This window comes from Seriola dumerili, unplaced genomic scaffold, assembly GCF_002260705.1.
Source record: "Seriola dumerili isolate Sdu_G_001 unplaced genomic scaffold, Sdu_1.0 BDQW01000025.1, whole genome shotgun sequence".
Lineage (NCBI taxonomy): Eukaryota > Metazoa > Chordata > Actinopteri > Carangiformes > Carangidae > Seriola > Seriola dumerili.
This window is the reverse complement of record NW_019174280.1, coordinates 8,227,316-8,249,649: the sequence shown is the minus strand read 5'-3', so window position 1 is coordinate 8,249,649 and position 22,334 is coordinate 8,227,316. Positions and strand designations below refer to the sequence as shown.

The 22,334-nt window shown below is 42.0% G+C and overlaps 1 protein-coding gene across 2 annotated transcripts in view; it reads left to right on the top strand.

Annotated features, from left to right (window-relative positions):
- Positions 1–22,334, top strand: part of pak5 (p21 (RAC1) activated kinase 5) — a 64,604-nt gene that overhangs the window by 38,650 nt on the left and 3,620 nt on the right. For both annotated transcript variants that reach the window (XM_022737886.1, XM_022737885.1), the window contains exons 3-7: positions 12,319–13,158; positions 17,008–17,217; positions 17,629–17,770; positions 17,873–18,027; positions 19,161–19,294. In XM_022737886.1, the coding sequence (XP_022593607.1) occupies positions 12,319–13,158; positions 17,008–17,217; positions 17,629–17,770; positions 17,873–18,027; positions 19,161–19,294 (1,481 nt within the window). The remainder of the gene's footprint in view (positions 1–12,318; positions 13,159–17,007; positions 17,218–17,628; positions 17,771–17,872; positions 18,028–19,160; positions 19,295–22,334) is intronic.

The following is a 22,334-nucleotide window of genomic DNA, read 5'->3' as shown; positions in this document are numbered from 1 at the left end:
TACTGCAATTAAATAAAAGACATAAAAGTCATGTTTCAGCAACTTAAATGACTCTGAATGTTTATGTTTCCACATTGGACATGTAGTGCAGGTCAGACAAGGTTGTCACAGTGAGACAAAGGAACTCACTGGCACAGTAAGAATTATAGCACGTGACAATGGGCATGATAGGCAGGGTGATAACTGGAACAGCACTATTGTAAATGTCAGTGGGTCAGTGGTAGCACAGCCACCACAACCCCCCCCACCCCCACCCCCACCAGCTTCCTGGCAGGTGACAGAGGAGGAAACTCGATCATTGGGCCTCTCGGGACGGTGGGTCGCCGCGGATGTAGATCGCCAGACTAGCAGTCGATCCAGCCTGGATGCAGCTGCAGCCCGGCAGAGCTACGTGCTATGGCAGGGGGGCAAGGAGCGAGCAGGGGGACCGAGGGGCTGAGAGAGCCAGGGAAGCCGAGGCAGCTGAGGCCGGAGCTGAGGCAGGTGGTGAGTGTGGTGAAGACTGAAGAGACGGTGGTGTTTAAACCCCAGGCACAGACGATTCATAAACAGTTACAGGTGGGGTGTTCGACTGTTTCTGTTTCTTGTGAGCCAAGACTGCATGCTGGTATGCTGGCTATGCAGATTTATCTGTGCAACAGGTCTCAGCTCTCACTGCCAGCAGTTCCCAGCACTTAGTGAAAACATGTTAGACTAAACACTGATGGTGCAGGTAAGACTATGACTTCTCCTTGCATCATTTATTCTGTTATGCTGACACTACAGAGATCAGGTGTTTAAAGGGTCACATATTTTGGTTGCATTTTTGACTCTGAACTGTGTCATTCCATGAAGTATAGCTGCACAGGGAGCAGGTTGTGTCCTCATGTTTCTTGAGACAGGGCTGGTCTGTGCTCTGAGCACTGCATGGCAGAGTTATTTTTGTAGTTTTGCTGGGTTTGCTGTATGTGTACATATGGAAACGGAGCTTAGAGAGATAGTGTTCCTGATTTAACAGGGTCACCCAGTCCTTGCCTCAGGGGCAGAAATGCAAACTTGCGTCTTTATTGAATAGGGAAGTGGGCTATTATGTTTTGACATGTGCACGCAGAGTGTTGCTAATTTGAGGAGGCGTTTTATTGCAGTGTGTATTAATGATATTTGGCGAGCTTCAGGTCCAGAATCTCTGACATGTTTCCCAGTTATTGTAGCCCAAAAGCATATCAAATTTTTGGACTAAAATTTTATAAGAGCATAAAATAAGACTGTTTTTTCTGATAATGTTTTTGCAACAAGTGCCTCCATAGTTACAGATACACACACACACACACACACACACACACACACACACACACACACACACACACACACACACAAACACACACACACACACACACAAAAGTATTTCTTTATTCAAAACCTGCCAAACTGCATTTGTGCTCTAGCTTGTCATGCACAATGACTGTGTCTTTCATTCAACTTCTTAATGAACAGAAAAGAAAGTTGGACGCTGTGATCAATATGCATTTAATTTCAAGTTTAATTTGAATTGGACTCAGTATGTATTACATTCCATCTTACATTGATCTAGGTTGGAATTGGTCAAAGCAGAAATAGACTTGAAAGAAAATAACTCCTGATTGATGTATGTCTGTGCAGACACACACACACACACACACATACACACACATGCAAACAGATAGAGAGAGCATCTGTCTTTCTTGGCACTGAGCTGAAGTGGATGGCATTGATTTAGACCTCTCTCATTCCTTCCTCCACTCTGCTCCTCCTCCTCTGCTTTCTCAATTTGTCTTTTCTCGCGGCTGCCATTCACAGTCACACTCTGCAAATCACCTCTCACGGAGGCTTCAGAGCCACAGTCGGTGGGGGAATTTTTGGCTTTCGGTAACGTGCGCCGTACTTTGCCAGGGCAGCTCAAAATGTCCTGGCTAACAACCATCCTTCAGTGTCTGAATGTGGGTTTTTTGGAAGGACATTTAAGCTGTGAATTTTAAATAGGAGAGGATTGTTGCAGGAAAAAAAATGTATGAGATAATTGGTGTGTCGCACTTTAAAAGCTGCAAGTTTGTAATGGATTGGCAGTGCTTTCCAATTTCTTGATGAGAAACTATGGGGTGACTCTTCAAAATCGTAATCTTCTTGAACACATTAAGACTCCGTGCCCTGCGGAGGGAGTAGAAATGTGCTTTTATTACTCAAGTGTGAATCTTTGCATCCGTCTGAAGTGAACCACAGCATTTGAAAAACAAGCTCGGGTCCCTAAACATGAAATAACATGGCTCTGTAAACAATATTTTCAGTCTTTGTGTCTCAATCAGCACATGCTACTTTACACTTGGCGTGAAGTAATTTAATGACTGGACTTGTAGTATCCTCATGTGGCCAGAGAGACAAACTACAACTCACAGTTCAAATCATTCACTTCCTTTTGCATTGTGGAAGAATATTGAATGAAAATCAAATTTTTTTATCCATCTATCATCATTTCAGGGACAGATTAGAGTGAGCGTCGTTTTTATTATTTCACAAGCCATCTGTGCCATTATTTGATCTGTTTTAAGGGGCTGTACCAGACCAGAAAACTCATAACAAAATCATTTTCATACACTCAGATATGTTCAGGGATAATATTAGTCCTTAAAAAAAATACAACTTAATCAAACAAATAACAGTTAAGTTCATTCTCTCATATTTTTGAATTTATCACAGGCTGAAAAATATTTCATCATTAGTTTGATTTAACCTCTACATGACTTTGACCTGATATTTTCATTTTGAAATAACTGTGAGACATAGATACAAGGAGCTTTACTGTTTTCATTCCTTTTTTCACATTCAGTGTCAAGCTCAAGAGTCTACTGTTTTGCTTGGAGCCCCGTGAGGCTGCAATTAACTTAACTCAGTTGTTACCTTGAGCTAAATGTTAATTTCTGCTAGCTAACATGCACATTTTAGCAGGTTTTTTTTTTTTTACCATGTTCACTATTTCAGTTTAGTTTTTTATTTCATTTTCTAATTAGCACAACATTCAAAATATGCCTTCAGTCTATCTCTTGATAGTGACCTTGATGATTGTGTGCGTGTGTGTATGTGTGTGTGTGTATGTGTGTGTGTGTGTGTGTGTGTGTGTGTGTGCACACGTGCGTGTGTGTGGAATAATAATGACAGAAGCAAAAGCAACAGGAGAGCAGTCTGATGAGTGGAGTAGAAAGTGAGCGTTTGATGAGGATGGTAGGGGCAGCGATGTGTTGTAGCCTATAACCGGCTGACAGGGCTCAGATTAATGAGCGCTGGTATGTAATTAATCTTTAGTGGGCAGCTGTCTATTTATCTGTCTCACTGAGGGACATCTAATTGATCCCCTCCTCTTCTTCTTGCTCTCTGTCTCCTCTCCTCTCTCCTCCTTTAGATCAGAAAGTTTCCCTGACAGCGACAGACTCACTTGGAAACTCCTCAGAAAGGAAAGACAAGGCCAAAAATCTTTCAGATCACATAGCTGATCACACTGGAAAAGACAAAGTACTGCAGTTTATTGCTTCTACTGTGTTATTATTATTATTAGAAACATTTCTGCCGGCTATGTTTCTGAATCAGCCTAAATCTGCCAGTGCTTAGAGGGGAGGAAAAAAAGAAGGGTGTCCAGGCTTTACTGCACTAATATGCTTAAGGTCGGGGGATTTGGTCTGACTTTATGTTTGTATTTCATTATGCTTCCACCACTAATCCATTTTGCTGGAAATCATCCCTCATTCCATGCGTTTGCACCCTGTGTGACTCATGGATCCTGGAGCTCGTAGTTGAAGCTCTACCCAGCTGAGGTCAAAGGTGACTGGGTCACACTGGTCTGAGCTGCCGGGAGCTGTGGGGGTCGCAGGCATCATGTCACAGGAGGAAAACATAGCCGCAAATACTCACCAGCTTGTGTAAGGGGCTCCACAGTCTGCTTACAGCAGCTTGATACATGTGAATGCACATACACATGATATATTAACCAAAATGATAAATGTGCACACACTTGAAGCCCATTGAACGCCAACAGAGTCACAGGTTTCTTCTAGTTCTGTTTGGGCAAAAGTATATACACATGCATGTGATCCACAAGGAGAATCTCTGGTGACATATCCTACTGAGAGAAATGGGATGTAAGCAGTTATGAGGTAGTTCCCAACCTTATTTTACTTGTGACCCCTTAAAATAACACAATGTTTACATGTGACCCCTTATGTCTATGAGCAGTTCTGTCATGGCCTAATGTTCCAGTTTTCATTTGAATAATGTTTAATTTACCTTAAGAGGCTAAACTGAAGTATATCAAAAGAAAAAAATGATGAGAAATTAGAGAAAATCCTATTAAATGAACATAATCCTGTGCAACAGAATTTTATTTTTTCTCTGGTTTCCTGCCCTGATAATTGTCTTACAACTCCTTAGGTTCATCTTGTGACCAGGACCATTATGTATAAAGGGGCTTCGAGTAAGGTTTTGGTCTCAAACGTGTCAAAATGATGTGAAAGAACTCCAGAGATCTCTAAAGTCACTCGGGAGTGACTGTCAGAGGCAGAAACTACAGTTCACTCCATATTTTGGATATTCCAATAACCACACTCAAAAACACGAAGAAGGGCATGACATAATGGATTCAGCTTACAATCAAATGTCTGAGCATTTGTTTGATTTTTCAGAAACTATTAAAAACTTATTTCAGTAACATAAAGAGATTTTTAAGACCTCGACAGATGAGTACTGCTTAAAAGCCTTCTTTAACTCATTTAAGATTTTCTTTAAATCGATATTGTATTCATAAAATACATGTGGTTAATGATGGCCTTCTATTGGCTGTACTGGAGGGTGGGCATTATTGGTAGATGCAACTGTAGTCCGTGTTATACAACACATAGGAGTCAAGGCAATCAGAACACCTAGACTTTCCTAGAAGTTACTTTTAGGGTTATTATAAAGATTTTCAATCACTTGATATTAATCATTTTTTGACTCAAGTTTGGGACCATTGGTGGGACAGTTTCTTTTTATACTTCTTTTTATGTTTCCATCCCCCAGGTTGAGTCCCTCTGCATAATTGAATAACTCTAATAACCTTCTGATTTCATTCATATTCTATGTGTTAAATGTTTTGTTTGAAGCTTATAAACTTCCTTCTCTCTTACTCTTGCATATGCATATACACATGCCCATATTAATACTTATACAAAGATACATTAACATTTGCTGCTAGACATTGTAATTGGCTGTAGCAGAATCATTTTCAAGTCAGCTTTGATTGTTATGCATTACATGATAGTATTCAGTGAAACCCTCAGTGTACAGCCTCAGCATGTTGAGATGATGGTTATTAGCTTCTGTAACTAACAGGCAGCAGGATGGCCCGAGGAAACAGGTCATCTCACAACCTATTAATCATGGAAATGCTCCAAAACCCGCTCCTTGAATAATCCTGTTCATGTTTGCTAAGACGTCATCTGTAGTTTGGCTAATAACATGTCAAGAACTCAGTGAAACTGTTCTGTGAAATCCTCCACTAAATAATACAGGTGGGTCAACCTGTCAGCCTGCATGCTGATCTGAGGTCACATCCGACTGGGTTTTGAGGTCAGGATTAGTTGTTCTAATTAATAACTGAGATCTGAGATATATGCCTCAGGGAATCTCATTACCAGAAGCCTCACTGTACTTTGTTCCTTTATCAGTGAAATTAACATCCACATCATTTTATTGCACGGTTATTTAATTTAGAATAAATGTTCTGCTTCAGATTTGAAATACTCTGTCTGACCAGCAGAGGTCAGCAGAGCACAATCCGCTTCCTGCTTCTGCCAGATTACTGTACAACAATGATGAAACACGGCTGCCATGAGGAAACCTGTCTGGCTCATTATCAGATGTTTCACATCACAAAAAACCTCCTGTTACCTCTGAGTAGACACATGGAAATACAATCATGTGGTGAATTAGCTTTTGGGTGATCTTTAGAACATTATTTTTTAACAGTTGTTCTGATTGGTAAGACTTTGTTTTACATGTCCTAAAGTTTTCTATAATGTCCTGGTACTGAACTCATATGTAAGTGAAAAATCATGAAAAAGCTTCCTGCAAAGAAATAGTGAATGCTGGGGTTTAATCAAGCTCTTTAATGGATTTTCCCCTGGAAATCAAAAACTCCCTATAAACTTTATATTTTCCCTGTACCTATTACCAAATACTGTTTCCAGACACTTCATAATAATGATAGTGATAATGATAATGATGCTAATGAATCAATAAATAATAAATAATTCCAAGAAGGTTCCAGCTTCTGTGGTGCTTGGAACCTAAATAGCATTTTAGCTTTAGCGGCTTGTTGCTTTTCCCACTTTCATCCAGCAGAGAGAGCTAGAGGATCAGGACATCCTAATCTCTGTATTTACCTGAACTGTGTGAGATTATCTACTCGAATCCATCTTATGTTTACTATGAATTCATACATTGTTGATAAAGATAGGAGCCGTTTGTCTTGTACAGTATCACCTTCATCAAAGAGGAGCCTGGTGCAGAGGAGTGATAATGCATGGATGGATGCTTCATTATATACAAATAACATCTTTCCTCTTTGTTCATGTATCAGCTGTGTTAGTGGCTGTATTTGATCATTCATCAGTCAGTACTGTAGGTCATGTTTGGTCCTTATCGAGACACTCACAGGAGAGTCGTGAGTAGTCTCTTTGTGTGCTGTCTCAAGGGCTCTCTGATATTATCTTTCTCAGACGGCAGTGAATAAGCTTCTGTTCACAAATTGGTCACTGATGCAAAAGGATACTGCACTTCAGGAGTGGCAGCCGTGGCGACAGTAGTAGTAGAAGTGTGTGCCGACCGTGTTTGTGTTTGTGTGTGTGTGTGTGTGTGTGTGTGTGTGTGTGTGTGCGTGCGTGCGTGCGTGCGTGCGTGCGTGCGTGCGTGCGTGCGTGCGTGCGTGTGTGTAAATACCCCACGTGTGCTAGTTCTCTGCAGTGTGAGTCGTGACAGAAATTCACAGCAGAGATGGTGTCTGGGATTTAATACAGAAAGAGGGAGACAGAGGGAGGATGTGAAGGAGGAGATGGAGGAAAATAAATATTTCTGTTGCAGTCATACATGTTTCGTCATGTACCAGTGTATGGCACAGCACGACAGCAAACATATCCCAGTAGAAAAATATCATTTCTGTGTGTTTGAGTTCTGGCAGGAACTGGGATTTCAGAGTGGGTGTGTTGAGTAGGCAATGTTCTGCAGTGTGTGTGTGTGTGTGTGTGTGTGTGTGTGTGTGTGTGTGTGTGTGTGTGTGTGTGTGTGTGTGTGTGAGAGAGTGTGTGAGTGTGTGAGTGTGAGAGAGAGGCAGAGAGAGCGATTGGGGCTGTGGTAGATGATGAGCTTTCATGCGTTACTAAAGACACACGAAAGGGAGGAGTTACACATCTGCCTCTGTTGTTGTGCGTGCGTGTGTGTGTGTGGCAACGTGTACATCTGGGTATGTATATGATTATCTGTTTGTGTATATAGAAGCTGTTTGCCCCTCCCATCCTGTATTTCATGCAGGTGCAGGAAACTGAGTGAAGCAAAAACTATTCCCACACTCTGAACTCACATCATGCAACATTTCAACTGGGGTTGTAATCGATCAGTTGAAGTAATTGCACATAATAAATTGAAATTCTCTGAGTTTTGGACTGTTAGTTGGATGAAAGCCATTGTGATTTGGGATCAGCATGTTCACCATTTGAGAGCATTTTATTGACTAAATATTCAATCAATTTATTGAATAACAGAAGCAAAACAAAATAATCAACAGATTAATCAAAAATAGAAATAGTCATTAGTTGTAGTCTTTGTTGTCTCTTCACTGGGCAAAAGGTTAGCATGACAAAGGCATGAAAGTGATTACAGCATGCTGATGTCATGATGAGCTGACTAATCCACTAGCTGTTCTCCTTATGACCCACTAATCCAGAGTGCAGATACTTGTGTGTCTGGTGTGTACATGGCTTTATGGTGATAAAGAACCCAGGTCGTATAAACGAGTAACATTTTGAGTAAAGCGAGCTTTGTCAGAGCTTATTGCTGTCAAAATGTTATCTCAAAAATGTCAAAAAAGAGTTTTATTTGGCACATTTTAAAGGTTCTCATGAGCGTAACGGTTGGCAACTTTCTCAAACACAACTTCAACCTGTGAATTCTTCTTTGATTTTAATGTGCCTCTGCATTAAAGTTTGCAGAAGGTGTTCTGTATGCAGATTCCTGCAAACAGCAGAACCCAAATCAAATGAAACAGCAGTGCACTGGATCCAGGCAGCAGAGGAGCAGAGCTGCTCCCCCTCCTCCTCCTCAGTTGTCCCAGGACCCTGCTGGCCACTGAAGCGCAGCCTCCAAACCAGGGTTCTAGCTAGGAGTCACAGGAAGGGCAAGCCCATTAATTATCTCTCCCTCTCTTCCTCCCTCCATCCTCCCATCACACCCTCCCTTCATTACCAGCAAGGTTAATCCCCCCTTATCTCCAAACGAGCCTCATTTTTCATTGCTCCCTTTCTACGACACTCCCTCCCTCACCCCTTCACCATCCTTTCCTTCTTTTGCATCATCCCACCTAGTCTGTTTCTTGGTCACTCCTCCCACAGACACTTTCCTCTGCTCTTCTCCAATCTGTTATCTTCCCATTTCTCCTTTCCTTTCCTTTCCTTTCCTTTCCTTTCCTTTCTTTTCCTTTTCTGTACTTACCTTGAACTGGCCGTGGTGAGTGGAGAGAGTAGATCTATTACAGCTTATCACTAAAGGACAGGCCAACGCCGCACACCAGTGAAATATGGCTGCTGTCACAGCCGCCGCTGAACACGACCCATGCACAAGGCTCACGGAGCTTTAAGGACAGGGGGAAGAAGGGAGAGGAAGACGGGGGACAGGGGCACGGAAGCCAGTATCAGCCCCCTAATTCAAATTAATGGAAAGATTTTCAGGCTTGATGCCGACCGTTTGACAGTGATTTGGCACACAATTAACCTTGCCTCCCCCTCCCCTCTGCCCCCCCCCCCCCCCTCCCCCGCGCGTCACCTTCTCGGTTTCGTTCGCTGCCTTGTTCTCTCTGACTCTCTCCATCCGCTGTACCTGTCACGCTCCTTGACATAGTCTTATTGATTATGAACCAGTTGGAGATCATGATGTTTTATTAGATAACTGCCGCTCCCTACTGTTGTATGGCAATTCAATTAGCTCTGAATCACCAGCATCCACGTAGCGTAACACGATGTGACTCGGCCTCACCAATCACAAGCTCATAGCAGACTCTAGAGGAAGTGTGAGAATAGATTTCCTCACAATAACAGTAGCATTAATTATTTGCAGCAGTTTTATTTGCATCAGTTAGCAAGATTAATATGACATGAGAATTATTTTTAAAGAAAATACAGCTTAACAACATGAAGAACAGGCCCGTGTGACTATTCTTTAAAAGTGTATGACTTGTAAATTTTTTTCTTTTATGTCAGCCCCAGCCCGCTCCGTGTACTGCAACATCTGTCCAGAGCGTGATAGATTTCTACTCACCGACCTGTTTAAAAGACCATCCGTCCTGCAACCTCAGCCTCTCAGCTAGACTTCACTCACTCTTTTTATAGGCCGTTTCACATTGGGTTCCAGTTCATGGCTGCAAACAGCCTATGGCTCTCAAACAGAGGAGAGCAACTGGAGTGTTAAGGAGGGAGAGGGGAGGTGCACCAAGTAACAAAGAGAGTAACAAAGAGAGAGATGGAAAGAACTTTAGAAGAGAGCGTTCTTGGTTTTAGACTGAAACAAGTGCATAAAAAAATAAATTAACAATAAGGTTACAGGATATAAAGAAAATAGCAGTTATCGTGGTAACCTGTACAATTTATTCAAACAAATGTCATTAGTTTGTGCTGAATGCCTTTATTTCAGTAACGACATAGAGTAAGATGCTGCATGTTGCATTCTATCGTAACAGGGAGCTGTTTGCTGTTTTTCGCCATTTGACATTTTTTTTTCTAAAAAACGTAAGCTTGCACAAATTCGCAGGGACTAGCCGCCCCAGTTAATATAAATAAATAAATGTGAAACAATGAGGCAGCATGGGAGATTTAATTCAACTTAAGTATCTCTATCATAAGATTTATCTTTGAAGAAAAGTCAGACCTTCCTGTGGATGGCTGGGCATGAAAAGAGAGTGCCTTTATGAGGTTTCGATCAAGCATGAAGGAGTGATGATACTGCCTTTATTAACTGTGGTAGCCTGGTTGAGCTGCAGTCGTAGAGGAATGAGATGACAGCATGTCGGTTTGCAGGCAGCTAAGTGAAGGAGTCTAGATGTATCCCTGCGTCAGCACAATGTTTGCTCCGTGTTGATGATTATCCCAGCTTTTCTGCCTCAGCACATGTGACGTGGGCAAACTACAGCAGAGGCAAGTATGACAGGTATGTGATGGACAGCGACGTGTGAGCGCTGTCAAAGGGTGTCAAAGAATTTGCTGATGTGACACTGTAGGTTCAGCAAACACCTCCAGATGTGGAAATGGCTAACAGTGTAGTACAGTATACAGGCAAACAATACAATAGGTTTGCTGTTATAAGCCCTTCACAGCAGGCTAGTAAAGGCTGTGGAACAGGCCTTATGGGTTACATTTACCTAATTTAACTACTTCAATTCAAGAGTTCATCTTTAACTCATTCATTTGATGATATCCTAGGGAATATAACTTTAAGAATTTGCAGGGAATAGGATATGTGTAGGCTTTTGGAAGCCACATGAGTTTGCATTGACAGGTGGGCAGTACTTTTTGTGGATGGGGAGCTGAAAACTGACTGAGACCATAAAAACATCAAGGTGCAAATGCACTAAATGCCTAAAGTACGAGGGACACTTTCATGAAGTACACCAAGGATGTTAATCCAGGTAAAGCAAGGAGAGGAAAAGAAAGCAGGGATGTAGAGGCACACAAGGATTTGAAAGAGAACTGAGATTGTGGATTGTGCAAAATATAACAACTGACAAGACGTTCACTGGAAGGATTTAATACTTGAGGTACTTGGAGGCTGTAATGCAAGGAAGACACCGCTGAAACACAGCCTGAGATACAAAAATACAATTTTGCAGTTTTGTTTGATCATGACAAAAAGCTCTCAGATAGATTATGTAAGAGTTTGAAATTTAAATAATCCCCACAGCCCGGCCTCCTCTCAGCGCTCAGCAGTCACGCAACATGTTTCCATTGTTCTAATGCAGCCTCTCCTGTAATGTCCAAGTGGTAGAGTGGAAGCTGTGTAAAAGCTGTGTGTCTGGCTTTTGCCATCACTCTCCTGATTTTCAGTATATGGAGGTGGGGAGCCTCACGGTCCACATCCCAAAAAAAACAAAAACAAAAAAAAAAAAAAACAAAAAAAAAAAAAAACAAAAAAAAAAAAAAACAAAAAAAAAAAAAAACAAAAAAAAAAAAAAACAAAAAAAAAAAAAAACAAAAAAAAAAAAAAACAAAAAAAAAAAAAAACAAAAAAAAAAAAAAACAAAAAAAAAAAAACAGCATATGTGCGCACACACCATGCACGCACACGAGTGTAGGTCAATGAGTACTGCTGTAGCACCAGTTCCCCATGACTCACGACACAGCCGTGTAAAGGGCTTAACACAAGGTAGGAGGGGATAAGCAGCACCCCTGATGATTAAGCTGCCTTTGCTTTGAAGCAGATGTGAGCATGTGTGTTCATTCTCCCTCTCTTCCTCAGTCTTTCTTTGTTTGTGTGTGCAAGCGCATGCTGGTGCGCTCATGCACCTCACGAGCGCTCAACCAAATGCCATGACTATTAATGTATCCTGATCAGCCCACTGAAAATGAAGCTAATCTGTTGCAAGGGAAATGGGGCAGGAATTAGCTCCTTCAATCTACCAATGGTTTCCTTTTAGCATCTGAGGTATCCCGCCATTTATCTCCATGCATTCTCTAGCTGCATCCCATCTCACAACAACTAGTGGTTGTGTAGACCGATGCCTGCCGTTCTATCAGATGACAAACACCGGCGTTCATTTATTGCAAGTGATGATTAATTTCATACTTGTCACAAAGCCCTGATACACATGAATTGAAATTCCAGCCTGAAAATTGACGTGCCTTTATTTAAAAGAAGTTGATTAAGCAGGAATTTCAATTCATCTCATTCAGTTTTCAGCCAGGAATGATCAAACTGAAATTGAATGTACTGCAACCCAAAGTATCAGGGCTGTCTCCATCAAACTCTCAAGCAGCAGACTCTCTTGCATGTTAAGTGTAAATATGTTTGTTCTTCTCGTAGACCATTGTTCGAGGGAACCGGCCACCCAAAGATGCGTCCATCAACGGCCTGCTGGAGGAGTTTGACAACATCTCAGTGACACGCTCCAACTCCCTGCGTAAAGAGAGCCCACCAGGTCCCCACCAGGTTGGAAGCAGCTCCAAACCCTCAGGCAGTGGTCATCCCAACGCCCCAGAGGAGAATGGATTCAACCACTACTACTCCCGCTACTCCTGTGACCTTGACACCTCCAGCAGAGACTTCTCTCTTGATCCTGGCAAGCCAGGGTTCTCCATAGATGGGGACTGGGCTGTGGGGAGGCACTATCGATTCACCAAGCAGAATGGCCACTCACACCCCATACGCAGCCCCTTCTACCCAGACGCCATGCCCCAAAAATCAGACTATGGCAAGCTGCCACCGGACTACCACACCTACCTGGAGAGCAAAGGGCGCTCAGCCGATGAGGTGGCCTCCACTGTGGGGAGTGGGGTGGGTTCCAGTGGCTACTATCGGGCGTCTGTGGGTGGCTCGTCCAGCCAGGACTACCGGGACACTTCAGTTGGCACGCCATCTCGTGCCTCGCTACACAGCGAGCAGATCAACTACCCAGACAGTGAGTGGAGCTATGGTGGTCTGCGGGACGAATATGAAAAACGACCCAAGAGTTCCTACGTGACGCAGACCAGCCCCACGCCAGCTATCAGGCAGCGATCTCGGTCAGGCTCTGGGCTGCAGGAGCCAAATGTTCCCTATGCAGCCAGCGGGGCTTTCAAGAACCCTCCACAGGCCCATTCATACAGCTCCTACACCTACCCTCGCCTCTCGGAGAGTCTCGCAAACTCACAGACCATAGCTAAGGTAACTATAACAAAACACAAAAACGATGCACTCTACTAATACATTTTAATAAAAAACCTATTCATCTATGAACATAATTGTGACAGGGCCTTTGGCAGTGTTTACTCTAAACTGCAGAGTATATTGTATAAGCGACCAAATTACAGTGGCTGTCCAGGAAACATGTTTCAACACAGAACTCCTCACAACCCTGACAAGCCTGTAGCAACATTTCATAGAAAATTACAAAGATGTATCCCCACATTTAGTCCCACCTCCTATCCACCTGCAGTCTCTTTCAAATATTCAGTCCTTTTCTCTCTCTCTCTCTCTCCCTATGCTTCTAGTTCTCTCACATTCTCCGAAGTAGGCAGGTGCTGCCACGTACAGAATTAGCCCTCGTCGGTAGCCACTGTCTCTGCACACAGATCAATTAATGCTCATGATTATCATTGACCAGAAAGCTCTGAGTTACACAGACCAAACAGAGAGGCATAAAGGAATGTAGAGAATAAAGAAAGAAGTGACATGGCAGGAGGAAAATGAAAAAGAAAATGCAAGAAGCAGATAAAATTGAAGTAGACAAAAAAAGTGAAACAATCCAATGATAGTTACCTCAACATACAATAACAACAAAGAATCATTATACAAAATTTTGGTTGCAAAAATACACTTTAAGGAGTAATTTGCACAAGAATATGGATTTAGCTACCTTGAGTTTCTGAGCATGATGTTTCTAAAGTGTCATTATAAATATTAAATAAATAATGATAATGATAACAATAAATAAGAACTGCTGTGTAAACTGGTTTGCAGCTTTCGAGGTATTATTATATCAGCAGATAGTCAAAGCTACAAGAAATGTACGGTAAATACAAAATGACATATTTGATTGTTAGTAAAGTTGCCAAGCAACATGACCTGATATTGACGTTTCATAGCTTATAGCTTCACATTGTGTAGGAAACACCTTCACTGTAATATGTTGGCACTAGGAGAGTGTGATGCAGCCTGTGATCTTCTCCAGTGGAGCGGTGGGAGGGACTGAGACACCAAGAACAAGAGCAAACAAACCTTACATGCATTAGTGGCTGTGTAATGTAAGCTTATATTTGCACTTAATTTTATCCTGGGGATTCTTTTATACCAAAATTATTTATACAGAACTGTAGAATATGTTTGTAAAAGATATTAGCGGGAGGCAAAAGATGCTGCCAATACAACAGCAGGTGTAAGTCACAGAAAGAGTGGTCAGTCTATAGGGTGCCCTTATCATTTCTTTACCTTTATATCTTTCTCCAAAGCTTTCAGTGCCCCATTAGGTCCCTTATACAGGAGTGTGTACTGCTTTCCAATATCCCTCCTTAACATCAAGCGAGTCCAGTGGCTGAGAGGAAAACTGGGTTTGCTGATGTAGATCCCAGGGTGCCTTGATGAAAAACTATTTAACCTGCATGCTTCAGTAAATAGCTACCAGTAGAAAAAAACAACTACAGAGAATGCAAGTGTAGCAGGATTGAAAGTGATGCAGGGGAAGGTCATTTTTCCTACATATGGTTTATTATTGCCATTTTGAGAGCTGTTGTGCTTGAGGAGGCACATTAGCTTCTCTGAAAAAATGTACAATGTGTGTTGGCAATGTAAAGATTTAGGACTTAACAGGATGCAGTCTGATCCACAGCTTTCATATTGATCTAAAAAGCTAAAAATGCTAAAAGAAAAAACTCCATCTGCCTATATTTGGTGCATTTTAACATTTTTATTCAATGTTCTATGTGTTGTTTATCCAAATCTTAAATCAAATGAAACTTAGGCTATGATGAAGTGCTGGCTTTTGAATCAATGCACCCTAATTTGCCGTGTGGTGTTTGGAGATTTTTCAGCAGTGGTAAGAGGGGAAAAAAAAAACAAGGAGTCATCTGGCAGCTTAAGAATCACTATTCTTCTCGGCTCATGGACCTTGTAACAAACCCACCCCTTTCTATCCTCTCTCATTCTCTGCCTTTTCTTCGTTTTCCCTCATTCAGCCCACTCACACCACTGAAGTAAATCCTTCTTTTTCCCTGCTGTTGTTAGGAGCCGGTGGGGATGTAACAGTAGACAGCACAGAGACTTGGCCACACACATACACACACACACACACACACACACACACACACACACACACACACACACACACACACACACACACGCACCAAGATACAAACAAACACACTCCCTCTCTCTCTGTGTGTTTCGTGGCGAGTATGAGCTCAGTGCCGCAGCTCTCGGTGACAAATTGATGTTGCGGCACTTTCCCTTTCTGCAGCCTTAGCATAAAACTGGCCGAACGATGTTCCACCGCGGAATTCAATTTCACAGTTGAGTTAGGTTGTTGATTACCCTGCCAAACTCAGATTAATGCACGTTTAACCAACATGGATCAGGAGACCCTTGGCTGACAGCCAGCCAGCGGTGCCGGCCAATGATATGGGGGGGGGGGGGGCAAGACTGGGCTGTCCCAGCAGCAGCCCCCTCCACACACACCTGCCTTGAGTGATTGATTAAAAGAGTTCACACCATGTAATTATACACCATCCCAGCACATCAGGGTTCCTCCTCCTGCCGTCTATGCACGTGTGTGTGTGTGTGTGGGTGTGTGTCTCTTTGTGTAAGTGTAAAAGAAAAAAGAGTGATAGGCACAGAGAGAGAAACAAATAAAAGGAAGACAGAGAGGGAGTTTTCTATTATCATCTCTGTCCCTTGAGAATTTATGATTTAAAAAAAACAAAAAACATGCTGGTTGAAGAGCATTTTTTGCGAGGCGTGGCAAAGGTAATTTAATTTAATCTCTGCATGGTGGAGTCAGCTTGATCCACTACTGCCAGTACATCAGTATCCGTATAATCCATCCTGGACTATTGATATTCTGCCGTTGCACTGTCATCCTTTTATTTATTTATTTATTTTTACTTTGGCAGATAAATTTAAACAAACTAACTCTTTATATGCACGCTGTCGCCCCGTCATACCTCTGCTCCTGTTAATGTGACTGATTGTTTATATAGCAGCTGAACATGCGAAATTGATTTCATCACTTTAACCAAGTCTGGCACATTTCTGCTCTTTACATCACTTTTCTCTGGCCATCCACTTCAACCGCCAGCATTTTCTGTCTGCGTCCTGTTTTTAAGCAGCTATGGCCACTTTTACACAGTAAAAAAAAGTCACAGAGTTACAAAGTCACTTCTGGTGTGGTCATTTGTGGTTTGAGATTCTCCTCAAGTTTGTGTCTGTGTGTGTGTGTGTGTGTGTGTGTATGTATTTGTGTGTGTGTATACCAGGCCTGCTGGCTGTTATGAGTCAGATCATTTAAGCTGAGTCATACAACTGAGCTTTTAATAGGTCTCTCTAAGTTAAGCTCTACATTCTCACTGTGTGTGTGCGTGTGTGCAGGCTTGCGTGTGCATGTGTGCGTGCGTGCATGTGTGCGTGCGTGCATGTGTGCGTGCGCTGGCTCCAACACTTTAAAGGAGACTCACGTGTTTCTGGGATCTTAAGGAAGAGGCATGTCCCAGATCTGGATTCTCCCTGGGTTCCTGGCTGATGAATGGGCTAGTTGAGGAGCATTGTGGGGTACTAATGATAAAGTATGGCCCCTGTCCTGTGGACTAAATGATGTCCATTAAGTCTGTCGAGGGCTAATGTACCTGCAGACATACCTGGAAGTAGAGCTGGCATTTTACTGTGGAGAGAGTGTGTGGTCATGCATGACTGTAAGAACGCGTAACACCTAAGACCACTCTGTTAATGCACACAGTGTACACACGTCTCAGAGCCTGTGTAACTGGACAGTGTCATATAACTTTGTCATTGTGCTGTCTCCTCCAGGGTGACTACGAGCGTCCATCACGTGATGGCAGTCCCCAGGTTACGGGCGGTGACACCTACCCCCGAGGGCCTCTTAAGCTACCTCAGAGCCACACCAAGCCACCAGGCTACCCCCCAGCACACCTGCCCTACCCCCCTGTCTTTCACCATTACAAACCCTCACCCTACCATCACCCCCCCTCCCAGCCGAGCCCACCATACACCCCTCAGGTACAGTATGTTCACTGTTCACAGATATAGAAATGATGCTGGCATAAAAAAACATATAAAAAACATTGAATTATCTGAAAAACAATTGCATTGTTGAAAAGCTAAGAACAGACATGAAAAGTTCCCATTTTGAAGGTGCGTGATTTTCACAGGAAAGCAATGATTATGCTATGGATTATGATAGGAAATATATTTATTATGATGTTTTTCAAGTCACTGTAGTTTAGTTAAATGGGTGTTTACTGCATGAATTTGATAAACCGTACAAGATTAAGATTACTTCCAGTGTTTGGATGAAAATCAGCTCAAAACTCCATTACAATACAATAACTATGAAATATATTAATACTAAATATTAATACTATTTTATGTCTTTTTTTTCATTTTGTACATATGTGCATTTCCATCCAGGGGGCCTACTCGCAGCCTTCATCACCTTACATCCCCCCAGGGGCCTATCCCCCTCCTTCCTGGGGGTCGAGCTCAGACACTCAACCCTCCAGAGTCTCCCACGAGCAGTTCAGAGCTGCACTTCAACTGGTGGTCAACCCAGGTAAGATATGGACAATGGAAATGAAAGTGATACTGAAATACCTTATTTTTTTTGTTTCCCGGTGTTGCATCAAAATTGGGCTGTGTTTGCGTTTGCCTACAGGCGACCCCCGGGAATATCTGGACAGCTTTATCAAGATCGGCGAGGGCTCCACGGGTATCGTGTGCATCGCCAGTGAGAAACACAGCGGCAAGCAGGTGGCTGTGAAGAAGATGGACCTCAGGAAACAGCAGAGGAGAGAGCTGCTCTTTAATGAGGTGTGAAGGGCTGACGGAGTAACTGCAGTACACTTATGGGAAGAGTAGTCATACCTAAAGCAGCATATTTTACCACGGAGTAACATCCCTGGGTGTTCTGACTTCATACAACAACACATTGGATGCATGACTACTTTTAGTGGGTCAGTATGACCCACACAAATAAAGGGCACCATTCCCATTCCTCACTGTGAGATCAGAGCGAACAATTGTCACTGACTGCAGCTCAAACAAGCAGCAGCAGCAGAGATGAAACTGGTTTAAATAGCATCATTAAAGATGGCTCAGTTTGTGCCAGATAGATAAAAATAAATCTCCCCTCCCACAGCATTACAGTAGCTTATTAACAAAAAACACAAATTCAGTTTTCCTCTGTTTCCCTAACATATATTCATGGCAATCAAACCTCTAACACATTTTTACATCTATAATTGCATTTATTTCCAAAAAATTACAGTCTTCACACTGAAAATCCTAGGCAACACATTTATTCATAGCTGTTTCTATTTATGGTACACTGACTATTGAAAAGTGAATATATATATACGGTATATATATATATATATATATTTGCAGAGAAACTTCATGATCGCTTGTTTTGGACAAAAATGTGAATTCAGTAAAACCTTGGATTTCCTCCTTTATCAGGCAACATTGCACTGATTCTATTTTGGGTGTGTGTGTGTGTGTGCACGTGCATGCGTGCACGTGCATACATGTGTGCACATGTGTGTGCAGTGAACACAGATCTGAGGCTGTGGGTGTTCATTTGGGAACTAATTTGCTTTATGTAATCCTATTAATTGCTGAATGTAATCCTTTTATAGTTATGCCTTTGGAATATGTTCACATGAGACAAAAGGAAAGTTTTATTAATAAATAATTAAAATGACATGAATAAATTTAATAAAGTAATGAAATAATTTCTTTGTAACATATTTAATGTATTTCACATGAGAATATATCATTTATGGGTCAAGGTTTGTTAAAGCTCTATATTGTATGTGACTTTACAATAAAAACAGGTCATGTTAATAGAAATGGAAAAGTAAATATTTGTTAAAAGCCATTTCCATCTCTCTCTCTCTCTCTCTCTCTCTCTCTCTTTCTCTCTCTCTCTCTCTCTCTTTTAGGTGGTGATTATGAGGGACTACCACCATGAGAACGTGGTGGACATGTACAACAGCTACTTGGTGGGAGACGAGCTGTGGGTCGTCATGGAGTTCCTGGAGGGTGGGGCACTCACCGACATTGTGACTCACACCAGGTAACCTTGAATACAGAAATGCAATATAAGATACTGAGGTGTAAAATACCAAAGAAGCCCTGAAGTGGATGTGGAAATAGTCAAAGAGTAACAATAACAGCAGTAAAAGAGTGAGAAGGACTAAACCTACAAAGGGTATAAAGATCCAAGCACTCTGACACAATTAGGGACCAAACCAAATACATTTTTAAATAAGCAATTTCACACACTGTATAGAGTTAAAAGGTCTGAAATATAACTGGGAGACAAGACCCTTCCTTCTTTAAATGTAAGTAAGACCTTGAAATGACTTCTAAAATGAATCACTAAATTAATGATACCTGAATAGGAGTACCAATTAAACATTTTGGGAAATGAATGTTAGATGGGAACATCAATACCACTCTCATGTGTGTCTGTTATATATGAAGCTACAGCCAGGGGACGGCTAGCTTAGCATAAAGACTGGACACAGAGGTAACCAGCTAGCTTGGCTCTGTCCAAAGGTAATCTGTCTAAATGTCATTAATTAACATGTTCGGTTGATACTGTATGTACAACACAGTATATTGTGTTAATGAATGAGCTTTAGAGCTGCTTCCAGTCTCAATGCTAAGCTGAGTTAACTGACTCCTGGCTGTAGCTTCATTTTTAACGGACAGACATTTGAGTGCTATCAGTCTTCTCATCTAACTCTCGGCAAGAAAACTATGCCTTTAAAACCCTAACAGCTGTAATTTTGGACAGACTGTAGGATTCGAAAAGGGCGATAAGAGCTAAAATAAATAAAAGAAAAAGAAAAACGAATACGATACATTTCCAATAAATGAGGCCACAGCTTTGTGCTTGTCGTTTGTGTGTGTGTGAGCTGTGCTGAATAAATTGGCCTGAGAAATGCTGAGACAGACACAGAGAAAGCCATTTTTACTTGAAACGACTGAATACATGTGATGTTCAGGTGATGGTAATGGCATCAAAGAGTGCTTAGCAAATGAACATGTGCTGTTAAAAATCATTGGCGCTACACATCAGAAACTTCACAGAGATGAGTGATTTCACAAGACGACCTGGAGAAACAAGCAGATGGGCAGTAATCCAGTCCTGGCTTTGATAGTTTTGGGATTATTGTTCTCCAACTTTTCCTAATTGCTTCTCTGTTGTTGAGTCGTGTTTCGAAGCTGCCGCCTCATTGTTTTAAGCTTACTTTGTGCTTGGTGTTTAATTACAGTCATTTGCGTGGAGTGTCAGCATTAGTGCTGTGCGGTGTCGGATGCTAATAACACGCTTTGGTGAGGCTGAGCACCGCTGCTGCCGTGAAGTATTTTGAACAGTCACCCACACAGATGTTTGTGTTCAGTGTGTGTGTGTGTGTGTGTGAGAGTGCGTGTGAGTGTGTGTGTGAGAGAGAAAGAGAGTTTCAGTATGCACGAGTGCATTTAGAAGTACTAATGGAAATCTCACTGAATAGGATATTACTGTGCACACATTTCTCTTTAACTCACCTTTTTTCCTCTTTTTCTCACTCACAGTCACTCCACAGTCTCCACTGTTGAATATTGGAGTAATTGTGTATGTTTAAAACAAAATCTTTTCAGTATTCAAATTGATATTTCAACAAATGTCCCCAATCAGAATAAAGAAAGAGGAGAAAGTGTGTGTTTGTTAAATGGAACTTAGTAGCTAGATCTTATTAAAAATTACCTTATTAGGTTAGTAGCCATACAAATTAATCACTTGGTTTAATTATTGGCCATTACTGTATATATATCCAAAGTCACGCTATAAGGATTACAGCACTGTGTTTTTTCCTTGGTAATTTCAGCCATATTTGTCCAGGTGAAAGCTTTGTGCTATTTCTGTTAAGCCTTTTATTGTGGAAATAACTGCTGCTTGCCTCGCGTCGTGCAAGCTTCATCAGCTCGCTGGGTGTTCAGTAAAAAAAAAAACAAACACTGAGATTCGTGAACACACACGCACACACACACACACACACACACACACACACACCCCTGACCCACACAAGCAAGTCAGCAGTGGCAGAATGGCTCTCCCTGCTCCTGAACTATTTCAATCACGTTCAAATTTCAATTATACTTTTAGAGTCAGTTAATGAGCTGCACTTCACAGGGATTTTATCCAATGTAAGTGCAAAAGCATATGTATTTATGCTTGCTGGTGTGTGTGTGTGTGTGTGTGGATGAGTGCCTGCATGATTGTGTGTGCGTAGGTGCGTGTGTAATTCTCCCCTTGACAACCTTTATAGGCTCATTAAAATTGTTTTTTACTTTGTGTTTGAAACAATTTTCTATTTCAGCGATTTCTATTTTGATTGTCTGTTCATTTCTTAGTGTTTGTGTGCGTGTGTGTGCTCGTGCGCGCGTGCGTGTGAGCGAGATCGGTGGGGGAGGCGGGGGGGGCATTAAGAGGTTGTTGTTTTCGCACACATGTCTCCATCCCATTCACTTTGAGTTATCCAGTTGTTTTTCCATTAGCAGAAGGCTCATCTATCTCTCGTGATTGTAAATGCATACATGTGTGACAATAAAATCTGCTGCATTGTGAGGGCTGTGTATCTATGTGTGTGTGTGTGTGTGTGTGTTTGTGTGTGTGTGTGTTCATGTTGCCTGTGGGTTGTTTCACATAATGCAAGTTTCTAAGTGACTACTCCAACAGAGGGATCTTTTAGACTGAGGGACAATATGGAAAGAGGGATGAGAGTGAGAGTTAAAGAGAGCAAGCATGGCTGTGGGTGTGTGTACTCTACATGCATGAATATGTACATGTCTTACATACATGTGTGTTTCCTGTCTATGCCTGCAAATGAGGGTGTGTCTATTTCTGCACATGTATGTGATGGCCGCTCAGAGTGAACACACACACACACACATACACTCATAAACACGCAGCATGGCCTGGCCAGCTGGGTCTAAATGTTAATGTTCAGTGGAGCTGTGAGTTTCTATGTGAGCTCAGTCAGACACACTGCATCGCCCCGTCTCTCCATATGGGACCCTCCTGGCTGCTCTGCGCATCACAGCTACAGCCGCTGCAGGCTACAGGG